At 34.8% G+C, this 18,091-nt stretch overlaps 1 protein-coding gene across 4 annotated transcripts; it reads right to left on the reverse strand.

Annotated features, from left to right (window-relative positions):
• Positions 1-1,856: 1,856 nt before the first annotated feature.
• LOC108483097 (uncharacterized) lies at positions 1,857-13,229 on the reverse strand. Of its 4 annotated transcripts, none has more exons than XM_053027742.1 (11): positions 13,055-13,229; positions 9,741-9,799; positions 9,385-9,633; positions 6,782-9,246; positions 6,510-6,622; positions 4,296-6,179; positions 4,045-4,093; positions 3,709-3,956; positions 3,484-3,582; positions 2,143-2,665; positions 1,857-2,058 (listed from the first exon to the last, which is right to left on the reverse strand). In XM_053027742.1, the coding sequence occupies exons 3-10, from the start codon at positions 9,575-9,577 to the stop codon at positions 2,434-2,436; spliced, it is 5,283 nt and encodes a 1,760-aa protein (XP_052883702.1). In that variant the 5' UTR covers positions 9,578-9,633; positions 9,741-9,799; positions 13,055-13,229; the 3' UTR covers positions 1,857-2,058; positions 2,143-2,433. The 4 variants fall into 4 exon arrangements, with proteins under 4 accessions (XP_052883702.1, XP_017641794.1, XP_017641795.1 ...); XM_017786305.2 differs by having other exon boundaries at positions 1,857-2,054; positions 13,055-13,223; XM_017786306.2 differs by lacking the exon at positions 9,741-9,799 and having other exon boundaries at positions 13,055-13,223.
• Positions 13,230-18,091: the final 4,862 nt, after the last annotated feature.

Below are 18,091 nucleotides of genomic sequence, written 5' to 3' on the forward strand. Positions count from 1 at the left end.
TTCCCATTTATTTTACCATTAAATATATATATGTATATATATTTTAAATTATCACCAACTTTAAAATTTGCATTTAATTTCCCATTAAGTATTTTCTCAAAAGTTGTCACTAACATTAAAATTTTCATTTAATTCTCATTAAATATTTTTTCCTTTAAATTTACGTCTCAAAATTAAATGCTTTTATTTTTTTTCCAAATTATCATTTAATTCTCATTAAATTTACATTACTTTCCTTTTATTATGCTTTTTCTTTCTTTCTTTTTCTTTCTTTTCATGTAGTAATTTTTGTTTTTATTTTATTTTATTTTATTTTATTTTTTTCTTCTCAATTAAAAACTTTAACCGCGGTATTCAATAGCCATCAATGTCACCATTTACAATGACCTTTCATGCCAATTTCGACAATAAAGAAGAAATTTCCTCATCGTTAACTTCTTCAATTCAAACCTCCCATTAGTCAGTTCCAAATCTTATAAAACAATAATCAAAGCTTCAAACAATTCTTTCTTTCGATCTTTGTTTCGCACCGTCGAATCGTCACCACTCGAAGATATGTTATTCCTCGTGATTAAACACGACGCCTCACCATTCAAATCATCGAACGAAATTACAAGCTTCCACCCCTAACACCTTATAATTTTTTTTGATTTTTTTTTGTTCATTTCAAGTCACTTTTTTTAAAAATATATACTAATGCCGCCTAACATATCTATGACACCTAAAAAAAATCATTTCTTTTAACTCTTCAATGCTGCTTGACCCACTAACGACACCCTTTAAAAAATTTCTCTCGACACCGATATTGCCTAATATTTCGACAATACAAAAAATTTATTATTTTTTAAATATTTTCCAATATCACCGACATCTATTAGTAAATTATTTTTTTTATTTACATACTGTTCAGTTTGAAACGGCACCCAAAAAAAATTAATTTTTTAAAAAAATCAATAATTGAGTATCAATAGAAGGTGGTGTCTGTGTCAAACAACAGGCAATAACTGTAGACTTTAAATCATTTATATATATAAATTTTCCTTAAATCATTTTTGTAATTAATGAATTAATTTAAATTTCTTCAAAAAATAGCCCAAAATAAGTTGTATTATTATTAGTGTATTTTTATTTTTAAAATTATTTTATATAAAATTAATAAAACGTGATTTTAGATGGATTAAACTTGCGAAAATTCTTGGACAAGTTCCTGAAACATTTAACTGATTATTCTCGAACTTTAAAAATTTGTAACCAAATACTAGAACTTCTATAAATAGATGTTATAAATTTTATTATTTCTATAAGATACTATTTATATTTTGAATAATCTCATTATAGATTCTAATCATATCTGCTCTTTTTAACACGATACTTTGAACCATCTAATCTCTCCTAATTTATAAATAGAAGAATAATACAATTCAAATTACTCAAACCCAAATCCTCTTACGTTAGTAACCATACCCATGCAAATTGAGTATATGTTATTATGTAATAAAGATTGACAGTTGTTATAAAAATTGTTATATAAATAACTAAATATATCATATAAATAAATTTTAAAACTAATAACGTGACACGTTCACCAAAAATTGACTGATAGGAATGGTGGTTAAGGAGGGAAGAGACAATAGAGAAAGGATATATTTTTTATTTACTTATATTAACACCACAAAAATTGAATGACTAATATGTTATTATATAAAATTTTTTTTTTTATATATATATATTTTTTTAAGACTGGCATGTTAGAGTGACATCATATTAAGAAGAAATGTCAGATTCTAGACTTACCAAATTGAAAAAAGGAATTCCCAGACATTAGAGAGCCTAAAGCTATCCGAACTTTTAAACTATTTTTAAAAAAATATTCATGTTATAACCTTAAATATATATATATATATAAAAAAATATAGTGGTAACAACATATACCAACATATTACACTCACCTTTGAATCCCGATATAAAAGGGTAATAGCTGATTGAAGGCTTTGGAACATTTTATACTGTAAACATCGCCAACCAATTCCCTAAGCCCCAGCCCCTTCCACTGCCTGTCTGAAAGAGAACAAAAGATGAGACAGCTATTATGGGAAGGGACCAATCATCCAAAAGGCTTTTAATAAATTACACTTTAATTACCTGAATATTCAGCTTTCTATATGTTGAATTATCAGAAACAAAGCTCTTCTATTCTCCCCCAATTCACCCAAAAATCAAGAGGCACCAACGGCCTACACTCACTGACCAACTTATATATTAATTTCTCAAAAATCATGCACCAGTGAAGAGATTCTATGAGCCTTCCTTGGTTTAAAACCGCACATTCTTCTCCTACGTTTCCATTTGTGTGGTGAAATATTTAAGTTTGATGAAGGTGGTGCCGCAAGAACCGGTTGGCCGAAAATAAGGGGAAAATCAATTAGCTACTGATCAAAGTGAATGACACTGTACCCTATCGGGGAGATTCCTAGGCATTGGTAGTGCAGTAACATATCTGTGGGGGAAGAATTTGTGAGAACTAGTAATTGCATAAGATGACGAGGTTTCAGCCCCGTCACCTTGCCCCCGGCTATGGAACTTGGCAAAACGATTGATGACAGAAACCTTCCCTAGATCCTGACATTCTATTCTTAAGTCCAAGATTGAGGCTCTCTTGTCCAGACTGCATGACAAAGACGAAACATTAGAAAACCATATGTTAGATGTTACCAAACTTCTTAGTTTTCGACAAATAGCTTTGCCCGCAATTCGAAAATGGAAAATGGGGGTACAATCATTCAAATATATGAAAAAAGTTGAGGTAAAAAACAAACACACTACTATTAGACACAGACCGTGACACCCGAGTCAGGATAAAACAAGAGCTTAGGGTAAAACAAATAATGGGGCCAATATCGGGCAACCAAACGAACTAAAAATCTAAAACAAATGAACAGAGGTTCAGTCTAGACCCAAATAAAATCTTCCAATAAAATGCAAATCAAAGAAAAATAAGAATAAAAAGCCTCTGTATGGTATATGAAATGATGCATCCTTCCCACAAAGTCAAATAAAATACTCAATTGCAAAGTAATAGCAGTTTGCATCCTCTGCCTCCACTACAAAATCAGCTCCTGTGGTTTTAATAGAAATGGGAACATATAATCATATGATAAATTAGAAATTCGTATCAGCCCAGACTTTTCAACAGGCAGAATGCTTCTTAATCTAAAATCCAACGGATAATTGAGGCTGTGCTGGGGAAACTACGAGTATAAGAAAAAAAAGGACAACTAATGCCATCGATGGATGTGACAAGTAAACCCTTCCATGTGAGACAACAATATAATTAAATTTAATGGTGGTCTGAGAAGTTCTGACCACAGTATTTAACGTCAAGCTTAGTAAACAAAATGAAGGGTTCATATTAATATCAGTGTTGCAAAAGATTAACAGGAGATATTATGCATAAAAAATTGGTAAAAACTAGATGTGACTTACCTCTGTAAATAATTCTCCAGCTTCTTTGTCCTGACAATAATCTCTTCTGCAGCCTTTAAGATGGACTCATTTTTCTCCTCCTTAAGCTTTTCAGAGAGGCTAACAGCAAATTAACAACAAAAGAATCATCACAAGGATAGTTGATATGACAAACAATAATGCCCTCAGATGAGAGCTGGTAAAAACAGTATTCAAATATTTCAAATAAAATTAACATGTTCTTACATGCATCCACCGTCAGGAGGATCAGCTGTATCACTTTCAGGGACATATGATGTGCAGCATGCATCTCCTAAAACTGATCTGGCAACAAAATAGGCCACAGTCTCATGGTTTTTGCTAGCATCTGTAGAAAAAACTACTCTTGGAGGAGCACGAAGTAGTTGTTGCATAAGCTGTGTTGTCAATATAAGCCTTCTTCTCGTTCTAAGCACTGGTGACCATTCTTCAATTGTTTCAGGTTCATCTTCAACCTGCAATTTAGATCAATGTCCTTGAGATGAGAACGGCCGGAGACTAAGGAATAACACAAAATAAAAGACAGTTGAACACCAAAGACACCTTCTCGATCAAGCGATTCGCTGCATGCGCCCATTCGGCTTCTGCCACGCTGTGGTCAACAAAAAATTTCAACATAATTCCAAAAATGGAAAGGAAAAACATAATGACAGCGAGAAAAAGAGAGAAACTATTTTTTTCATATTAGCAATTTATAATTGGAAATGTTTTAGTGCTTGTGGTCATTCACATAGATACTGTTAAAAGTAATTACATCAAATTGAACACACGTAAATTGAACACATCTCAAATACCTGATGTTCTGAGGCTTTTGAGGACCTTGTGTCACTTCTCTATGCCATGATAGAAGCTCAAATGTCATACTTTTACGCTTCTTGGCTCTCACAACAACCAAACTCTGATTTGTGAGATCAGGACACAGAGAGTGGGGGGAGAAATGATCACTTGCTACGGGCAACAGGTTTGAGCTTTGCTGGGCATTATCCAACTGACTAGCAGCAGCATTAACCTGCTCACTTGAATGAAGAGGATGCAAGCTGTCAGGAGGTCTACCAACAGTAAATATTTTTTCTGTAGCCTTCATCATGGCAAGTTTCTGAGCATCGTATACAGGCAGCATTTGCCCATTTTTGAACATCCCATACCGATCAAACCAAGACGGAGCCATCTGGGGACTGATCTGAGAGTGTTCACCCTTGAGAACAGCAGCTGGATTATTAGCATTGGGGAAATGCTGGGAATCATTCTGAGAAGATGCCAGCATATCACTAGAAGATAACTGTCTTTCATTGTCATCTCCAGTGTTCAATGAAAATCTTGGCATCTTAGAATTTCCAGAAGGATCTGATGAAAAGTTAACTGCAGCATCTCCCATCACTGTACTGGATCCATAAGATTGTTCCTCCTGACCATGGGAACCAACCAGCTGAGCATCCAAACCAGAGTCTGGACCTTTAAATCTTTTGACACTCCTATTACTCGGATCAATCTCTACGTTTTCCAAGGCCTGCACCTGATGCAACAATAAAGTATTCTGGTTTGCAGCATTATTCGGTCTTAAAGAACGGCCAAAAGCTTCAATATCTCTTTGCATGGCTGCAAGATTTTGGCTGGCATCGTTCTCTCGCAATACCTGCTGGGCGTTTGCAGGTGGCTTTTCTCCAACAAAGCTTTGCAGTTTAGCACAGTCTGCAGGGAACTCAGATCGACCACTACCTACTACCTGGGCAATTTGATCATCTAGCTTTTTTGATCCAGGATGAGATGCTTCGGACTTAATATTTGACTGATGATTAGGCTTAAACAAATTTTGTGAGGCCAGAGCACTCTGAGCTCCTAATAGATATTGTGGGGCTGAGACACTTGCATGTAAATTAGGCATATTTTTTGTAAAAGCACCCTGTGAAGATTCAGATGTAGTAGAAGGTAAAGAAGCCTCCAAGATTGGAAAATGCTGGCCTGGACCCCTTGCATTGTTTTCGTTGCTACTACTAGGCCAAGAAGCCTCTGAAGAAGCAAGATTCTCACCAGGAGCAGTTTTGGGCATGCAAGGTGCTGATTTCCTTCCTTGACTAGCTTGAGCTCTCACAGAAGAATCATCAGTCTGCTTCATCTGAGATGCCAAAACACCAAAAGGTGCATTGACATATTCCTTTGGTGTTCCTTGACTGCCAACACTACTGACGTGCTGGCTTTGGAGATGACTTTTTGAATGAGGATTGTAAGAGGTAAAACCTGCAGAAACATTGGCCTCCATAGTATTTTGTGAGGCTTTGTTGCTGGTTTGACCAGAGACACTTGACACATTACTCCTATCTCCACGGGATGCTCCATGAGTCAAGGACTGAACAGAAGCAATAGTATCCAACCATGTATGACCTTTCCTTCCTTCCTCAGAAGAGCCGTGAACTAAATTTGGAGAATTAACTCCTTGAGGGAAACTCTGCAATGAAATTGCACGATCTGGAATAGTAAACTTTTGGGATGGGAGCCCTAGTTGTAAACCAAAACCTTGAGAAGCAATAGGCTTATTATGCTGAAACTGACCCACTGATCCATCAGAAGTTTCTGCATCAGGCATTTCAGATGATTGATTGTGTTCAGAAGAGCTTAAGCGTGTTGCAGTACCATGCTCCTTTGGCGGGTCAGCCTTTTGAAAAAGCTCCAGTATATTTTGACTGCAAAAATTGAGAAGATTCAGAGCTCAATAGAATGTAAACAAGTAAACCAGCACCAAAATAATACAAGGAAAGCAGATGTTCAGGGTTACCAAATCAAAATTAGATTTCAAATATTAATACAATGATGCTAGGTTTTTATTCAATACTTTTAAAAACCCAAAAGCTTTTTTCTTTTCTTTTTTTTTTATCAGCAGAAGAAATTTTTAATAGCCAAGCTTACATCAACAAAAAAAAAAGCGCCAGGAATTCCTTTCTTTGTTTTGGTCGGAAGAAAAGCTATGAATTCAGGTCAAGCTAAAAAATTGAGAAGTGCAACAGTTGAACTACCTTGTTGGATATGTCTTCTTTGGCACAAACCCACCAAAAGATCTGTCAGGTGCAGAACCAGGATTTGAACTTTTTGAGGGTATCTTGTCTACTTTAACGCCAGGAGAACAACCCTAATATACAGAAAAAGAAAGTTAATATACAACTATTTTGTCTTCCAAAGGCTAAGTTATTCCAAAAAGATAAAGGAAAGTTCATCACAGGTAAAGACAGAGAAAAAGAGTAGGCAAATTGCACACTATTTACATATATGACCAAACAAATAAAATAACCTTCTCAACTTCTGTAGCGTCTCCACCAGCATGACCAGTTAATTGTGACTGCCCAGAGTATCCCTTGTCATGACCCTTCAATCCTTGAGAAACGTGTTGGGATGTTGCTCGTGAATGTGCAACACTTTTAGTTCCATAAGAAGGTTCGATCTCAACATCTAAATCCCCCATAGGATGATACTGAAACTTACGGGTCACAGAAGATTTATCACTAATATGAGCAGAAGACTTCTGTTTTCCTCCTTGTAAATCATTTACATCCAGCCAAACATTGTCTCTCGTACCACCAGTGGAAGTATATTGTGGTAAGTTGGAGCAAAAACTGTCATTAGAAGTTTCTTTGACATTGAGATCCCCTGAAACATTTACTCCAGATGCTCCCTTGTCCAAGCAATTATTTCCAGATGAATCCAAATTTTCAGGGCTCCTTTCCTGAATTTGCTGATATTCTACTGGAACCCTGCTTAGTCCACGGTTAACTTGAGAATCAACGCTTTTCCAGAGATGAAGATTACGACTGTTTGGAAGTTGTTGGCTGCTTTCCTTGGTGACCCTTGTGGTTCTTTTATCTGTAATTTCAGCAAAATTATCCAGATCAGAGGCTTCCCCATTCACCTGTAGGCTTCCCAAGCCAGAATTCACATTCCCTGATTTAATATTTCTAAGATCAAAACCAGAACTATGACCTCTCTCCTTATACATAGCACCTCTCTGATCACTATTCGGAGAAGGTTGCAAGGACCTTTGAATATCCTGACTTTTTGATATGGTACCAACACCATGTGATGCAGAATCAATGGATTTCCAACCATTTGGTTCATTCTGTGGCTGACCATGAGAACTATGTATGGCCAATCCTTGTTGGTGACCTGAAATACTGTTTGCAGTAACTTGCATACCGGGAGAGTGAGAAGCATTTCCTAAGAATTTAGCACTTTCAGCTACGTGCTTTCGTAAAGAACTGCAACCTAGCCGTTTGCTACTGTCTTCTGTTAACTCTTTAACAAATCTCTGAGACATGGGAGAAGGTTTACAGTTCAGTGTTGAGGCAGGCGGAAAATTGTTATCAGCCCAAGCAGATTCCTGTTTGCTGCCATAGTTGACAATTGATGAAGGCATGTTACCACTTGCAGGTTCGTTATGCTGCATGCCTAAACCACTCCACTCTTCCTGTATCCCAATATCGTTACTAGGGGTTTCTGCTACAGCAGACTGCATAAGAGCACTCCAACTTCCACTTTGCAGTGAAGGAAATGCCCCAGAAGAGTCCATACCATCCAAAACTGAGCCCATATTGGCACTCTTTCCAAACATATCCCACACACTGTCATCTGAACCAAACAATATCTTTTCTTCAGTCGGATCTAGGGTAGCCACAGCCTGAGGGGGGTCAGCCTGAATCGATGACTTCCTGAGGGATGTTTCTGAGGGACCAGGATGTCCTTGCCTCCCACTAGATTCCTGCATCACTGCATTTTTTGGTAGGATAGTCATTTGCTGCAAATTTTCTGAAAGAAATCCATTATTTAAACCTTGACCAGCTGCAGCACCAAAGACATTTTTTCCCAGGTCGCCCTGTCCAGAAACCAAAGACCCATCTTGCAAGCTAACTTGATCTTGAAACATAGCATACTGATTACCTGGAAAGGAATTACTGCTGGCTTGCACCTGCTGCATTAAAGGCTCATCCATTTGGACAGAAGAATATTGATATTGATCTACTATTGGACCACTAGTAGAGATCCCATAAAATGACTGATCAACTTGTCGAGGAACCAAACCCATCAAATGCACCTGGCCTTGCTCAGGGGAAAACAAAAATCCACTAGATGATCCTTGCATGATTGGAGTGGCACCATCCTGCAGCCAATTTGCATTTACATTTACGTTCATGTTCTCTGTCTGCCACGAATAATTCGAAGCATTATGGACAGGAACACCATTTATTGGAGCAAGAGAAACACTATCTGATCCCTGTTTTACAACAGAGGAAACCTGATTCACAGAACTCAACTGTCTTGCTTCTGGTAGCTGAAACTGTGAGTTTGGAAGTTGCTGCCTCTGTAATTCTTGCATTTTCTTAAGCATGGCATGTTGCTGTAACAGCTGCATGTCAGTCCTCTCTGCTTGTTGCCTCGGCAAAGGCTGGATCATGCCATGATGCTGTCCATTAATTTGCTGTTGCCCACCAAAAAAATCATAATTTACTGGTGATTCAGCAGCATCCAATCTCATTGGATTTTTCTTATGAAGATCAGGGCCCCGAGATGCTGTATCCACTCCCAAAAAGTTCGTTTCATTCTGCCTTGTCTGGAAAGCCTGATGCCCTTGCATATAGCCATTTACATTTGATGATTGATTTTGAGATTGACTTCTGACACTTTCAGGCCTCAGACCTGACTGTGTAAAGTTCAGGCCATGCTGCAGGCTTGAAGACTGACCACTTTGTCCTCTGTCAGCATCAGCTAATGTCAAAAAATATAGTCACGTCAGCTAAACAGTGGTATAGAAGCATGTAATAACAATGCACTGTAATCACATCATGGAAACTGTTGCAGCAAAAGCAAGCAGAAACTAAACGATCAAGATATCTTGATTATTACCTAATTGATGTAAACTGAAATTCTTCAAACTGGAAACAAGATGCCCGCCAACTTGTCTCTGGCTTCCAACCCACTGATTGTTATTTAAGCCAGACCAGGTACCATCAAAGACCTGAGAGTGATGCTGGCCCTGAGACAAACTCCCTCCTCCAAGGAAATTATGGATCCTGTCTCCAACTTCGTTGCCAGGCATAGATAATCCAAGCCAAAAACACAGCGGCTAAAGCTTTGTGAGAAGAAAATTAGTGCCTACAAGAAATAAGAATCAAGTTAAAGATTTACATGCCTGCGATTCCATACCAAGCACACAATCATGTGAATCCTTCTCTAAATCCAATTTGTAACTAGAAACAAACCTCTTCTTTAACATTTAAACATTCACCCCAATAGCCATGTTTCAAAACTCAACCTTATCCTGCATGCATAAAATCAAATATATGATCTCATGGAAACAGAAATTAAATCATCTATCCCATAATGAGAATTGTCCCACCATTCTTTCTTCGTCTATAGGGAAGGTGTGGTAACAAGTAAAAAAAAAAAAAAAAACAGCATCAAGAAGCAAATAAAATAACAGCATAGCCCAAAAAACTAATATGCTTCAATACATCTTCTAGGGTACAACATATCATGATACTTGTAACAAAGTAAAAAACCTTTCACCTTATGCAACCAATTTTACTCCACAAAAGGAATGGACAAGGACTTTCTATTATTTCTACAAATTTACATCTATTGGTTCTTGAGCAATGAAATTTACTAAACCTTATCCTGCATGCATAAAATCAAATATATGATCTCATGGAAACAGAAATTAAATCATCTATCCCATAATGAGAATTGTCCCACCATTCTTTCTTCGTCTATAGGGAAGGTGTGGTAACAAGTAAAAAAAAAAAAAAAAAAAGAGCATCAAGAAGCAAATAAAATAACAGCATAGCCCAAAAAACTAATATGCTTCAATACATCTTCTAGGGTACAACATATCATGATACTTGTAACAAAGTAAAAAACCTTTCACCTTATGCAACCAATTTTACTCCACAAAAGGAATGGACAAGGACTTTCTATTATTTCTACAAATTTACATCTATTGGTTCTTGAGCAATGAAATTTACTCAACCTTATCCTGCATGCATAAAATCAAATATATGATCTCATGGAAACAGAAATTAAATCATCTATCCCATAATGAGAATTGTCCCACCATTCTTTCTTCGTCTATAGGGAAGGTGTGGTAACAAGTAAAAAAAAAAAAAAAAAAACAGCATCAAGAAGCAAATAAAATAACAGCATAGCCCAAAAAGCTAATATGCTTCAATACATCTTCTAGGGTACAACATATCATGATACTTGTAACAAAGTAAAAAACCTTTCACCTTATGCAACCAATTTTACTCCACAAAAGGAATGGACAAGGACTTTCTATTATTTCTACAAATTTACATCTATTGGTTCTTGAGCAATGAAATAATAGTTTAAGAAGGACTTTCTATTACTCCACAAAAGGAATGAACGGTGCATCCAGATAATGTAGTTTAAGAAGGTTCTTTCTTTGGGTAGTTATCTTTTGAAATTATATTCCATGGATCATCCCCAAACCCTCTAAAAATTGACTTAACTGTCTTACCATTCCCAGAGGAAACGGTACATTTCGATCCCCCATGCAATGTCTGTCACCACTCATATTTAGATACAGAATAGACAGGTATGAAAAATTCACCAACAACTTTCAATCACCAAGCTTTCATTAGAAAATTTTCTTCTAGGAATTAACTTTACGCCCCAGCTAACTCTTTAAGGTTTCTAATATCTAGACTCCATGGGTAGCTCATGTTTGAGCATGATGAAACACTCCATGTCAAGCTGTTGCTAATAAATTTTCCAAATGGAAAAAAGGAACATTTTCTGCATTGGTGGATGAAGAACCATAAACATAATAATTTCTAGTTAACTATGTTCCCCCAGGAAAAAATAAAAATAAAAACTTCCAATGAACAACGAACAATGTGCACAACTGAAGTGATTATATACATAACTATTGATGGATTTATGGCCTCAGAACAAACTTCACAGCTTGACAGGAAAAGGATAGACATTAAGCTTCAGCTTTTGAGATCAAAGGCGGCGCTGCCCCAGCAGCCTACACAACTCTTGGAGGTTAAGAGGTAACACCATAGATTTACAATGGCTTTCACCTTAGCAATTACAAAAGAGAATCCAGTTCTTGAAAAAATAAAGGGACAAAACCTAAAACATTTACTAGCTATTGAAGAGTAGTTTCTTGATGGTGAGATGAACTTTCAACTCCTTGACTCAAGCTAAGAACCTAAATACCTCGAACAGCTATGCTTCAACCTAAGTATGAGGAGCTAGCATGAAACACTATCATAAGTTCCTATCAAAACAAAACATTTTGGCAACCGAATAAAGAATACAAGGCAAGCAAGAAGAATCAAAGTAAAGAAACCTCACCCACAAAAGTGAATAACCATGCATTATCCACAAAGAAGACACCCATGTGAATAACCACATAACCTTTTTGTATAAAAACTCAGTCTTCCTGCAATCGAGCATAAAATTCAAATACAAAACCCTAAACCCTCTAGTGAAGCTTGACATCCTCCTCTACTAAACTACTACAAGTGTTTGTACTGCCATTGACATCCTCCAAAAAACTTCACAAATATTTACACTGCCATTCAGATTTTCATTCAGCCATGGTCCCTTGCATTATCAATGCAAATTACAATATATTAACCCAACCAAGAAAAATGAGAAGAAATTGTGGATATAAATTGTTCTTATACACATTCCCGAATGCCCTACAAGAAATTCCAGGCTCCATTGCATATTGATGGTAAGTCTATCTACAGGAGTTTACCATGAATTCATCATATGTGGCAAGCTGTTGAACTGGAACCTAATATTTAAAGTTTCTTATTATCTAACTAGAGAAATCTAATGATTGTTTTTCTTTGTTTTCTTGTCAATTATGTAGAGTCCTCATTTACATGAAACACGAACCTCTTATTCGTGAAACTTAATTAAAGCAATTTACCGTATGAGACGTTGGCAACAAACCAGATAAATAGATATAAGGACAGCAAAAACCTAGTAATTTAAAACCAAGTGAAACAAAAAAAAAAAAAAAAAATAGGCGACCTCCCATTTGCAAAAATGGGATTAACAAAAAGAAAAGAGTTAAAGCAAAGCACCAAACACAAGTGAAGTGAAAACGCTAATCCACAAGTAATTAGAAATGAAGGAACGAGATTAAAGATGAAAGCCAAAACTTAGCATGAAAGCTTATAACCTTCCAAAGAGCAGGAATAAAACAACTACTATAGCTTTTGCTTAATTGAAGTTTGCAATTCCTCAGAATAAAAGTCCCGGCATCCTCCATTTTCTCGGCAACCAAACAGATGTAAAACTAACAAATTACACATAAATCTCACATTTTTAATCAAGACCATAAATATCAAGAAGACATCAAGCAATTTCCAACCTAAATAAAATGACACTACAAATAACATTACCGCTCCCAACCCTAGAACATCAGAGCCCAAGCATAAATTAATCGTCTCAAAACTTAACAAAAAAAAAATTGTAGGATAAAAAAAAAAGACATTAGGGTTCGTAGAGAAAGAAAGATGAGATGTGAACTTACAGTGACATAGAGAAGCCTTTGAAATGGAGCTTGAAAAAACGGTCCATAAAGAGTGTCAAATTTTTAGGGGAAAAAAAAGTTAGGGTTCGAATCCGAAATGCGATTTTAGAGAGAGAAATTAAATTAGCTCGAAGAGAGAGAGAAATAGTGCAAAAATTTCAACGAAGAGAAGAGCAAAAATGAGGCTCGGATCCGAAGGTAAGGTTTGGAAAAACGAATCTGACGGTTCGGACACGTGGAGAACAATCAGTGCCGCCCAAGCTTGAAGATGTTTATGTTTTGGCCGTCTGATTTTCATAAAAGCTTTAATACTTTTTTTGGTTAAGATTAATTCCATCAAAAGTCCTCAAACTTTTATTCAGACTCTAAATTGATTCATAAACTTGGTCTAACCTCAAATTGTATCCCTCTACTTTATTGGAATTGAAAAAGTTGATCCTTCACACTTTAATTTGTCGAAATTTATTTCTCATTTTCTTGTACTTCACAAAACTCAGCAGTTAATCCAACTCAATAACACCGTTAAACTTTGTTGTTAAATCATTAACTTAAAAGTAAGTATTCGAGCCATTTATATGCGAAGAATTGTTGAAAAACAATAATTCAATAATTTATATGTAATAATTTATTAAAATCACTGATTTGAGTTCATGATTTTACTGATATCTAGTCTAACTTCTCTATTTTCTTTTAAGATTAAATTCTAAAAATTAAAATAACGAGACTAACATCTTTTTTTTTGTAAAGGAGAGGATGAAATTCATAATAAAACTCGTAAAATGTATGTAGAGATCTAGTGTCTTTAGTGTAGTTAAATCATCAAATACACTTGTAATTTTTTTGAAAAAAATTGGTTTAATAAAAATTCTATCATTCACATTAATATCTTTTGTATTATATCCTCAACGAGTTTTGCATGCGAAGCAAAATATAAAGAAAATATTAGCTCACTGATTATCTAACGTTTAACTAATATTAAGTTGCGTTTTGTGGCTGGATTATAATGACAATACATTGAACAGAACCCAAGTAGAATAAATCCTAGATTCATTTATGGATTTATTCACTTGTGACGATCTTAACGTGGCTTATCTCAATCTTGAGTAAGTAATGGACTATGTGTGTGCGACTCGTATAATTTGATATATTGAAAGCCCGAGTTCAATTGGTAATAGAGACAATAGCTAGTACTTTGGTATACGACTTCTACATGACATAATTTCACCTACAATAGCAAAATTAATAGCCTAATAAAGGGTAAATGATACCCTTCCATTGACATTACATGATAGATAGAAAAGTAACATGGTCATGTGTCATTTATTTAGGAAGAATGATTTAATTACTATGTGTTAGTAATCAACTTTTTCATGAAGGAATATGTAATGGTTACCATGAAATAAACTAGAATCATATTGGGTGAACGGATTTAACCCAAAAAGATTAAAGATATACTATGAAAGTAACACATATATGATAACGGCATTGGATAAGCACTTGATTAAGTAGTTTTTGTAATGGTATATAATAAGAGAGAGCTTAATCATGGTACTATAATGAAATGACCCAATGACTAAATAATATTGTATTTAATAGATGAAAAATTCAAAACTTAATTACAAATTATTTGAGCCTTAATTATATATGTGGCACCCAAAACTCGACCGGGACAATCTGACCCAAATTTTGAACGTCACATTAGTAACCAAAGTGACTCTCCAATCAACGATCACCAATCACACTTCACAAATAATTAATCATTATATTAAAAAAATCCTAAAATCGTACTTCTTTAATTAAAATTATCACATATTTAATAGACATTGTTTAGACATACAATACTTTCACAAACATACTTCGCATGCATCAATCGAGTTCGCTTGACTATTCGTAGAGTTAACCAACACATAAGGCAACAGATAATGTGAAATACACACAACATAAAACAATTTAGTTCTTGCGAGCTCCTAATGTCTAATGCTTTCAGGCTCGTAGGTTGGCAAGGTTCACACGTTTCACCTACCACTTCGCAGATGGCATTTGGCGAACCCTACAGAAGTCCGTTTTGCGAACACCCACTAGGAAGAAAACATGCGAACCTTTTTTAGTAAAACAATCCATTAAACATATAATTGGCAGTCTATCTCGTGTACAGTCTATCCGCCAACCCCATTTTCTCACGCGGATCCTATACTGGCAAACTTTATCTCTCGCATATTCATTTTTACTTTAAAACTTATTTAATGTTTTTACATGACAACCCTTTATCATTTTACAAAACCTTTACTCTTACGACCCCTAATATGTTTTTGCCTACTCATTCATTCATCAATTAGACAATTTGCCTACATCAATAATTTCACGCAACAAGTCAAAATTTATCATACCAAGCATCAAATTGTTTCAAACATACTTAAGCAATTTAGGACTTACCTCAATGCTCGACGAGCTCTTCCAACTGCATTTATGATATATGCACGGATGGGGTGAAATTTATTAAATTTCATTCACTGAAGATGTCAATTTTTAAGTTTGGGAAATCAACATACTTGTGACGACTTTTTGGATAGGATCCAGGCATTTCTGGGTTGAGATGTCATCATTGCGTTCGAAGATATATCTCTTAGCTTCAAAACACATTTGAATCACTTGATTTTGGGTCGGAGCTTAAGTTATGACTATTTTAGTGAAGACTGCGTGAGTAGAATTTCTAGATGGGATTTACAAGTTTCGGGCTTTTAATTCGATTTTAAATCATATTGGGTTCGGATTATATGCTTAAAGTTTATTATATATGAGCCGAATATTGTATTTATCACTCTTATTATTTTATTATTCTAAATTTTAACAATTATTAAGTAGTTTAAGTTATTTAGGAGTTTTATGTCAACAAGAAAGTTTAGTTTAAAACTACTTATTGTTTAGATCAATTAGAGTTCTAATATACTTAAAAGTTTTATTTAGATTTATTTAGCTAGCCTAAATACAAGCATTTGCATCGTACACAAATCATTCAATTCATTATTATTCAACTTTTATTTTGAGTTAATAAATTCTCTTTGAGTTTTTCTTTCAAGAATTTCTCTTGATTTTTCTTTTAAAATAATTTTAACATTCTTTTAGATTGGAAGGATCATTTTTAATCTTTTTCTTTCCAAGTTTTCTTTTTTAGAGAGGAAATTAGAGTCGCTTGAAGGGAGTTGTGGATTCTTCTTATTTTCAAGGCTTCTTAGGACTTCTACATGCCACGTTTCATCTTTTCCATCTATTAAGTTCATTTTCTTCTTTATTATTATAATATCTTATTTCATTTTTCTATTTTATTCATCTTATTTATATATTTTAATTTTTCTCTTTATTTTTTTATCTGAATTGGATTCGTTTGTGTTTCAGGTTGTGTCAGAATCCAAGTTTCTTTTTGAATGTCTAGAGCCCTAAGTCAAATCTGTGACTTGAACAAACTTTACGATCCTCTTCCGCATTCATATACATCATTTCGTATAAATTTACATGTTAGTCAAACAATAGAACGTACAAGCTATCACACCTTCACAATTTAAGCAGTCAAACATTCATCCAACAATTTATAAAAGTTCAAAAAAATTTTAAACTATATGTAATGTCCATTTACAACCTATCAAATTTATTTAAAATCTAAATCTAAATCTAATCTAATCCATTGGAATAGTCCCACATTGCCTTTATTATTTGGGGTTGAAAAACACGTCAACATACTCAAAAAATTACCTTGCGATGGGTCACTTGGAATGTTCACTTTGTCACTTTTCCAGCGAGCTATTTTTCTACAAAGTACATATAAGGAGCGTAAGCTTATTGAAGCTTAGTGAGTGCTCACAATATACCACAATTGAACACACTAACCTAACACACGATATTAAATATTTTGCATACATTCTCATAAGGTCATAACATGTAAATAAGCAGTTCGCATAAATAAGCGGTTCGCATAACCTTTAAGAAACCTAATAACATATTGTAACTTAGAATCATGTATTTAGTATAATATATATCATACTCATAACTCATTATACTGATCTATTGGCAATTTGTGACGGTGAAACATAATTATAAATCATATGCATTAGATAGACGAATCTCCAAACACATCAAATGACCGAAAGAATCTTGCACTATCTCCAATAACTGTAGCATGAGTGCTAACACTCTTCAAACACACCACACTATCTTCAGTGAATGGAGCTAAGCTGTACATTCCCTTATCTCACCAACGCTATCTTTGGGCCACAATACCCTATCACAACAATAAAGGTGAGTACTCACAATCTATGGCATGCCAATGATATCCAACAATTTCAAGCGTTCACAACACCGACATATCACTTTTAACACATTCACAGTTCGCAATTAATATAGCTCGTAGTTCAGTAGAGCTTACAAAATAACACAGTTTATAGTGTATAACTCGCATTACACATAGCTCGTATACATATAGCTCGCATGCAATATGATTCACATATAGCATAGCTTGCATATAATGGTTCGCATATAGCATAAATTGCATAATAACATAGCTCGCATAAATAAAACACAGTTCACATAATCATAGCAGAGCTCACATAGTATAGTTCACATGTTATCATAGCTTACATAGACAGAAACACTTACTCTAGGAACTTAGGATAGGTGTTTAGACTACTTTATATAACAGCCCAATTTTAGTGGTGTCAGAAACAGTGGTTTGAGACCACTAAATCTGATGAGTGAGTTCGAAAATTTTATTATTTAGTAATTATGAGTAAAATGTGATTTTGGGAGAATTTTTGAATTAGTAATTTGTGTTTTAGAAAAAAATTATTAAGTAAAGTGGTTTCGAAAATGAGGTATTAAGACCTCAATTTCATAAACCAATATTTTTATAAATATTTACGGAGTGTCATTGAGTTAGTATAAAAGTTTCGTTAGAAAATTTTAACGTTTTGATAGTTAATTAATTAAAAAGGACTAAATTGAAAATGATGCAAAACTTGTTAATTAAATAAATAATGATTAAATAAC

This window comes from Gossypium arboreum, chromosome 1 (genome assembly GCF_025698485.1).
Source record: "Gossypium arboreum isolate Shixiya-1 chromosome 1, ASM2569848v2, whole genome shotgun sequence".
NCBI classification, from domain to species: Eukaryota; Viridiplantae; Streptophyta; class Magnoliopsida; order Malvales; family Malvaceae; genus Gossypium; species Gossypium arboreum.

Coding starts and splice junctions, on each gene's coding strand:
- LOC108483097 (XM_053027742.1), bottom strand. CDS start 9,577: ATGCCTGGCAACGAAGTTGGAGACAGGATCCATAATTTCCTTGGAGGA. Junction 6,180..6,509: donor AAGAAGACATATCCAACAAG/GTAGTTCAACTG, acceptor CAATTTTTGCAG/TCAAAATATACTGGAGCTTT. Junction 2,666..3,483: donor CTGGAGAATTATTTACAGAG/GTAAGTCACATC, acceptor TTTGTCATGCAG/TCTGGACAAGAGAGCCTCAA.